At 39.8% G+C, this 8,613-nt stretch overlaps 1 protein-coding gene across 1 annotated transcript in view; it reads left to right on the top strand.

The window, feature by feature from the left end:
• smap2 (small ArfGAP2) overlaps positions 1 to 8,038 on the top strand; it is a 14,606-nt gene extending 6,568 nt beyond the window's left edge. The window contains exons 2-10 of the mRNA XM_057354624.1: positions 3,989 to 4,122; positions 4,219 to 4,304; positions 4,393 to 4,471; positions 4,548 to 4,607; positions 4,692 to 4,767; positions 4,864 to 4,985; positions 5,287 to 5,458; positions 5,576 to 5,874; positions 6,104 to 8,038. Coding sequence (XP_057210607.1) covers positions 3,989 to 4,122; positions 4,219 to 4,304; positions 4,393 to 4,471; positions 4,548 to 4,607; positions 4,692 to 4,767; positions 4,864 to 4,985; positions 5,287 to 5,458; positions 5,576 to 5,874; positions 6,104 to 6,229 — 1,154 coding nt within the window. The 3' untranslated portion in view covers positions 6,230 to 8,038. The remainder of the gene's footprint in view (positions 1 to 3,988; positions 4,123 to 4,218; positions 4,305 to 4,392; positions 4,472 to 4,547; positions 4,608 to 4,691; positions 4,768 to 4,863; positions 4,986 to 5,286; positions 5,459 to 5,575; positions 5,875 to 6,103) is intronic.
• The last annotated feature ends 575 nt before the right edge of the window (positions 8,039 to 8,613 follow it).

Genomic DNA, 8,613 nt, shown 5'->3' on the forward strand with positions numbered 1-8,613 from the left:
CATCTGTGCACAACGATTTATGTGATTTTTTTTGTTTTAAAAGTAACAAAAGAAACACTGAAAAATATTATATAACAGATAATTTGACATAAAAATATGACAGCATGTCTATATGCTCTGTAACCATAAAAAGGAGTTTTTTATTTTCTGTGTACTTTCTGAAGAGTGTGTATTCATTCTGTGTTTGTTCAGTACACATCGTGCACAGAAGGTCCAACCAAAGTCCATGTTTTGTTCTCTCTGTGATTCTGTTGTGTCTATTTGAAGGATGCTGTGCATTTTATATGTCTGCTGTCAGTTACATTTAACAACGTGGCTGACCCAAAGCAATTTGGTAAAATAGGACAGATATATATCATCCAGATCATCCATTGGATGGGTTATCCTCAGAAATCTGTCTGTGATATCTTTTTTGGTGGGTTCTTTGGGTGTGGTTGTTAGAAGTGAATTTTCCCTCAAGCACTTTGGTCTGGCCTTTCTTTATGTATTGGCAGAAATCTAATATTATTGGTAAACCATCTAACAACTGCTCACTAAAGATGAAGAAGGTCTAGCAACTTTATGCTCCTCCTCTCATGTTGTGTGATTTAAATGCACCCCCTCTGTTGGTGTTACATCCCTTTTTTGGCCGACAACAGTGCTGTCTGTAAGAGGAACACATTGTAGATCATGGGGCAGCTTTAAAAGCAACATTACGACAGCTTTATGCGGTCTGTAAATATCCCCACAGTGATTATAAGACCCTTGTCAAGCAGAAGGGGAAGTGCTTCAGTCTTTTATAGGGATCAACAGTGTCTGGAGTGAGTCACAGAGGTGATTTCCTGTTTTACTGGAACAATACAATTTGAGGCATTACATCATTTGCAAAATGCCATCAAAATGTATAATAAAATAAAGAAAACTACATTGACTCAAATGTAAATCTCTTAAGTACATTTCCTATGCAGAACTCATGTGGTTGCCAGAGCATTGATGTGTCTTTGATAGGATGTTATGGGTCTATTGTACCAGACTGAGGGGTTTTTGGGTTTTGAAGGTATTTTCTAGATAGTAACTTAAAAGTCCAGTGTGTAATTTTTTGGAGGATCTATTGACAGAAATGCAATATAATATAATATACACAACTATGTCTTCGGAGGTGTATAAAGACCTTAGAATGCTACATACACCGCGGGTCCCCTTACATGGAATTCACCATGTTCTGTTTCTGTGTACTGGATGCTCCTGTCAACAAAACAAATTCCATGTACTGTATGTGCAAACATACTTGGCAATAAAGCTCTTTCTGATTCTGTTTCTACAGTAGCCCTAAACAGACAAACTGCTCTACCGAACGCGAATCTCTTTCGGCAAAGAAATGAAATCGTGATGAGATCTTAGTGCTGTGTCAGCCACCGTAGTGCTTCGAAGGAGGGGGAGCAGTGGAGGGAGTCATTGGTTGCAATTGGCATCCTCACCACTAGATGCCGCTAAATTTCAAACACTGGACCTTTAACATTTTTAGAAAAAAATTGAGAACAAATTGTTTTAATATTTTTAGAAAGCCAATGTCACTTTTATCCTCTAAGTCACAATTTGAGGTATCAGTTCTGTAGCACTGATGATCTAAACTCCAACAGTATGAGCAATAGTGATGCTTGTCTTAGTAAGCACCAGTAATAAACAGGTGGCTTGGCATGTGTCCTGTTTTTGGCCTCTAACTGGTGCTTCTATCTAATAAGAGCCCTGTGTGGCTAATAAGTCTTGTGCGTGTTGTGTATCTCTTCTGTGATTCATCTTGAAACTTGTCTAACTCCTAATAAACATGGCTGTTTATTAGATGTTCATCTGTCCATCCTCTGGCTGCCATTGACACTCAGCATGCCTAAACTGATGTGCTCCAATAATACCCAACAAGCTGATTACCCTTAGCCATACAGACAGGGTCAGACAGACAGAGAGAGAGAGAGAGAGAGAGAATGGAATGTTTATAGGTGAGGAATAAATAGGTAATCTAAAGAGGCCCAGAGCATGCAGGAGCTCAATGAAAATTGAGTTTTCATATGGCTGCAGTGAACCAATGTGCATCCCATTGGGAATATCCCTTTCTCTTGGCTGAGAGCCATTTTGCATTAGAGCCAATGCCAAATCTCAGATGAGATCCTGACCGTGAACATAGTGCTGAAGCTCTGGTGCTTATTTAATGGCCAAATCATCACATTTATAGCAGAATAAATATCAGGTCTCAGAAATCATTATTGGATTTTGGCTTTTTGAGTTTTTCAGTGGGAAAAAAAAACAGTTGAAACAAGCAAGGTTAGGGATAGTCTCGTGTAGCCAGACGTTTGATTTGCGGCATGGTGTCTGGTCTGCTTTGCAGCATGTTCTGGCCAAGAAACTCCCACCTAGATGACACTGTCTGACAGATATACAGTATAAAAAACAATATAGATTAATACACTGATAATATATTACAACATATTGAATAATGCATATTAAGGAATTGCTTTTCATATATTGAAAAATATAAGCACTTGGTTTCAATATACAGAAATGTACTGTTTGTTATTGCATTATATTTTCCAGTATATTCCCTTATATTTCATTTCGTGAATCGTAAGTGATATCTTTGCTTATGAGAAAATTATGCAAAATCTTTTTTTTACCGCAGAGGAATGAAATGGTTTTTGTTTTAGACTTCTTGTTTGTGACCAGCATTAAGTTTGTGCCCTATACTCTGCACTTCTTTGTTTGTCAGTTCTGTATTTGAGTTTTACAAGAGGTCAGCGGTTGCCTATCACAAATTAGTTTCTCAGAGGTTTAAAACTTTTTTGCATCATGTTTCCAACTGTTGTTTTTCAGTTTTGTTAGCATTTGGCATCAGGCATTGAGTGAGCAAACTGTGGGCGGTCTGTGGGTGTGCCGTCTGAAGCTGACACTAGGTAAGAGGCAAGCTGTTCTTTTTCAAGCCGTCACATTATATTCAGTCAGATGAATATAACCACAGCAGGTGAGGTTTGTGAACAGCAGGTACGGCTGTCCCTGAGAGAGGTGTGCGGCTTCAGAGAACCCCAGGCAATTAAGCAGAAATGTTTCCACAACAATCCTTTGTGACATGACATCATGAAACCAAAAAAGGAACAGTGACTTGATGCGGTGCTGCCACCTGTTGGCTGAAACCAGTATTGCATCAGAAAAGCATTTGCTCAAAGACGATCTTTGGTCTCTTTGAAGCCGACTCATGTCTTAGCAGAGGACAGTTACATAATGTGTTTGAGTTTTATCAAACCTTTTTGCACCTCTGGAGATCAGTGCACTGATTCATAGGCTTCTCTTGATAGAGGTAGTGTGGGTTTATCATGGCCGTGCGCTTGTGTGTATTCATACATGTATGATTTAAGAACAGAGGAAAAACTACAGATGCTGCAGGGACTCGTGTGTGTGTGTGTGTGTGTGTGTGTGTGTGTGCGTGTGCGTGTGCGCGTGCGCGTGCGCGTGCGCGTGTGCGTGTGCGTGTGCGTGTGTGTGTGTGTGTGTGTGTGTGTGTTATCAGCATTGTGCAGCGTGTCAGCATTCAGGCCCAAACGGGATTAGTCATTGCGGTGTGTGAAGCTGCTTATTTTCTCTTCTAATGCCAAGCAGGAGAATGTGAATATCGCTCCTCAACAGGCTCTGAGCTCCCTCTCTCTCTATGCCTTCTGTCTAGTTGTTTCTGTCCATTCTCTCCTTCATTGAATCATTAAATAGCCTCAGACAGAGATGAGCAAAATTCTAATTTTGTTTCCATTTATGAGGTGAATTCTGAATTTAATAGGCCACGCCCCCAGAATGCTGAATTCGGATTTCAATCAGGGAAATTTAGAGAATTTCAAAGCAATGAGTTTACATTTATTTCTGACTCACAGCTGGGAATTCGAATTGACTTAAAAATATGGTATTGTTGGAAAGCTAGATATAACTGCCTGAGAATGTAGCTAAAAAATTTAACTTTTTTTTCTCTAACCATCAGGTCCCAGATGGGCATCCTGGAATCTTGGAATCTTCATTTGTATCCGCTGTGCGGGAATCCATCGGAATCTTGGCGTTCACATATCACGAGTTAAATCTGTAAACCTGGATCAGTGGACTCATGAGCAGATACAGGTACGACTCGCTGAGCAGTTTAAACGTCTGTAGACCAAGATTTGCTGTTTGGTGATTGAAAGTCTGTGTTTAAATGTTTGTTTTGCATGTGCTCAGTCTGTACAGGAGATGGGGAACACCAAAGCTCGAAGGCTTTATGAGGCATTTTTACCAGAGTGCTTTCAGCGTCCAGAGACAGACCAGTATCCTTCAACATGTTCAATGTTTTGTGCACATCTTTAGTTATTCTTGTGGTCTGTGAATAAAGTTTCCTTAAACCCTGCGATTCAGAGCCGCAGAGGTCTTTATACGGGACAAATACGATAAGAAGAAATATATCGATAAGTGCATTGACATCCAGTCTTTCAGGGTGAGGATTGAATTCTGAATTCAATATGATGTTGCTAAAGTTGAGTTGAATATAATCATGTTTTGTGCATTTTCAGAAGGAAAAAAGTGAGGCGGTGACAAAAGATGCTCCTGTTGTTTTTGAAAAAATGAAGCTGGTGGGTTTTGGATTTGTGCATGTTTTCAATGCAAGTTTCGTCATTGTCATAATTGAGTGATTTTCTTTTGTTTTGTTTTGGCAGAAAAAAGATGATTTGCAACAATCAAAAAATACTCCAAAGAAACAGTCACAGTCTGTCAATGACCTATTAGGTCTAGGTAAAGTTTCTTTATACATAATTGCACAAATTCTACACACTGATCATAATCCAGCACAATATATATAGCAACTCTTGATGAAACTCTCTTTCCCAGATGCCCCTGCTCCTCAAGCGTTTGTGACCAATGGGAAGCCAAGCTCTGAAATTAGCCCCGCCCTTGACCTCTTCAGCTCTCTGCCTGCTTCTGTCAACAGTTCAAACTCATCCAGGAGCACAGTAAATTAATGTTCATAAATAAAATAGTTCATATTTAAAATGTTGATAATAGTACATTTTTATTCATATAGGACCTGTCTAGAACCCAAGGTTAAGTTACAGAGCATGATAAACAAAATAGAAAAACAGTATAAAAATCAACTACAGAAATCAGACCGTTTAAAAGAAAATCAATGGAAAAACATTACACAGAAGAAAATGCAGAAAGGTAAAAAACAGGAAAGGTGACGGAAAACAGGAGTGATGTGATCTCAACAGACAGACAATGCTCAAGTGTTTAATGGTGTATTTCCTACTATAGCCCAACTCAGGGTGCATGCCTGCTGGACGGGTAGCAGCATCAGTGCCCGAGAACCTCAGTCTGTTCCTTGACCCACCCAGCAAAAGCGAGGACACTGGAAAAAAGATGTCCAAGGACTCCATCCTGTCCCTGTACAGCAGTGCAACTCCACAAACAAACATGGCCGCTCATGGTAAAATGAGTTTAAGAGTCAGCATAAAACGCTTAAATAAACACTTTCAAAAAAGTAAATACATACATAAAAGCTAAATGCATAAATGTAATGAATTAACCTTTGTTTCCGTTATAGCTGGCATGTACATGGGTGCAACCCAGATGGGCTATGTTCCTGCTGCGGGATACGGCCAATACCAGTCCCTAGGTGCCCAGCAGGGTATGATGGGGCCTGTGATGGCTCCACGGATGAATGTACTGGGACAGGCAGGTGTCATGCAGCAACCCGGAGTGGCAGCTGCTCCTCCTTACATGACAGGGGTGCAAGGGGGCATGATGGGAATGCAGAACGGCATGATGGGAGGCATGCCGGCGGTTCCTCAGCAACCATATGGAACGCAGCAGGCTCAACAGATGCAGTGGAATATCAGCCAGGTAACGCGGCTGGAACCGGAAGCTATGTGCCAACGGATCAGACGGTTTAGGTTTTGTTCACACATCACACTTAAGGCACATCCAACTCAAATCCATATTTCGCAGCACAAAATTCTTGAAAACCAAATCCAAGCAACATCATTTTGGATATAATACGCTTCAAATGTAAATGAATGTCATTGTTGTCATTATTCATTTTCAAATATTTGTATTGCTTTTCCTCTCACAGATGACTCAACACATGGCGGGAATGAATTTCTATGGGGCCAATGACACGATGGGTTACGGGCAGCCCATGGGCGGCACATCTGCTCCTGATTCAAATCAAATGCTGGGGTCACATGAATGGAAGTGATGATGTCATAAAGATAGATAGGGAGAGACAGCATGTCTGAATGGATGGTCCTGGTTGGCACCGGTATTGACTGGGAGCAGGAGGAGGACAGATCGTGGAAAACATTCATCATCAGACACATTGAGAAGATAAGATGAACGTAACAGAAGCGAAGTCTCTACCTCCCTCATTCTCCGAGCCATTTTCCAGATTTCCACGCTTGGCTTCAAGCAGTCTCATATACTCAGAGAATAGAGCATTTGTTTATTTGTGAAGTATGGTGGGTATAATGTGCAGCGTTACTCAATTTCTGACGCCATTCACAGCTTGATCCACACTTCACAGAAGAGTGTGTTTTGGCTGCATCGCAAGATATACAGTATGTATGTATGTCGGCTATTGCTCTGTAATTAGACCTAGTGAGCTGCCTACAAAGGTGGTATTTTATGGCATCATAGACACCGTAAAAAAAAGTTCCAACGTTTTTTTCCCTTTAAGCTAAATTATATGGCGCTATTAATATGTAAAGCCAATCCCAGAATGCTTAGCTACAAAATCAGTAAAGGACATTTTTGAGCAACTGCAGACACCAGAAAGGCATGTTTAACAAATATTAACTTCTGTTCCAAAGTTTAGGGTCACTTAACCCTTTATATTTTTATCCGTATTTTAGATTAGTAATAAACTCATAACTTTCATGGTTTCACAGACCAGGCTTAAAGGTCCGATGTGTAATTTTTTGGAGGATCTATTGACATAAATGCAATATAATATACATAACGCTTCATTATGTAAAGTCTTTATACAATTATGAAGTGTTATGTTTTTATTACCTTAGAATGAGCTATTTCTATCTAGATACGTACACCGCTGGTCCCCTTACATGGAATCCGCCGTGTTGTTTCTACAGTAGCCCTAAACAGACAAACTGCTCTACAGAGTGCGTTTCGTAAATACGTTATCTCCTTCAGCAAAGAAGCGAAAACGTGACGACATCTTAGCCCTGTGTCAGCCACCGTAGTGCTTCGAAAGGGAGGGGGGTGGAGTTAGCCATTGGTTGCAATTTGCAGCCTCACCACTAGATGCCGCTAAACATCATACACTTGACCTTTAAGGCTAGTCCAAGGCTAAAAGGAATCTTTGAGCTGTCTTAACTGAAAACAACTTGCTCTGACATATCTTAAAATATGTCAGTGTCATTGTTTTGTCTCAAAATGGACACCAGTAATGTTTTTTTTTCTAAGGCACTTTTATAAAAGCAACTTAAATATCCTAATTTAACTAAGGCATAGTCCTGGCTTAAGCTAAGCCTTGGCTGTAAAACTGGGCCTAAGAGAACTATGTTGTGTAAGGGATAATGTACAGGCTGCCAGTTGTTATCGCGAAAGAAGCCCCGACAGTGTGATCAGGACCCGACGCGAAGCGGAGGGTCTTGTATCACACTGAAGGGGCTTCTTTCGCGATAACAACCGACTGCCTGTACATTGTCCCGCTTATTACACGGCTACTTGCCACATGAGAAAAAAAATGCACAAAAAATATGAATTTGAAACATTTTATTAGCTTATTAATGGTTTATTTTGAAAGCGTAAACCTTCCGCGAAAAGATATAGTCCCAAGCGGCTATTAAGCGGTTGTCTAGTGTTTAGTCACAAGATGGCGCCAGACGGTAACCTTTGTTGGAGCGGAGGGATATTAAACATACAAGTAGTACCGGTCATGTGTTATTAGTTTTGAGCGGTTATTTGAAAAGAACAACCCTTGGAATGTCGCGACTGGCCAATCAGAATCAAGCATTCAAATGAGCCGTGTAATAAGTCTAAATAAAATTCTAATGTTATATTTAAGCATCTTTAATGTTTCACCCTTTGCATAGATTTTGCATACATGTACACTTGGCATTTTACTAATCAGCTTCTTAAGGTCTCACCCTCACTTTTTTTCTTCATCACTGAGGTCAAGTCATTCACTTCAAAAATACTTTTTTAAAAAATATTTTAAAATACTTTAAAAAGTTTTGTAATGTAAGAAATGAATATGCTGAACCAATTATATTTTTCTCCACATATCTAATCTCAAACATTCAGACATATGCCTTCAGATGAAAAGACTTTTAAGGATCATGAAAAAAGTGAGTCAAGTGACCCCACACTTTTGAAGAACGGTGTACAGTATATACCTGTATCAATACTGAAAAGTTTTGGGTAAATGAAATCGGTGTAAGTAAATTGATCTTTTTATTAAAATTATTTTAAGTGCTTTTAAAGTTTTTTTAAGTTTGTTCTAGCTTTGTACCTCTTCTGAAGCAAACCATGATGTCTAGTCTTTGCAGAACGCTACTTGTGCGATATGCAGAGTTGCTAGCCCTGTTCTGAGGTTGAATGACGGTAAAGATGCTGCCTGTG

Source organism: Triplophysa rosa, linkage group LG16 (genome assembly GCF_024868665.1).
Source record: "Triplophysa rosa linkage group LG16, Trosa_1v2, whole genome shotgun sequence".
In the NCBI taxonomy this organism is placed as follows: Eukaryota; Metazoa; Chordata; class Actinopteri; order Cypriniformes; family Nemacheilidae; genus Triplophysa; species Triplophysa rosa.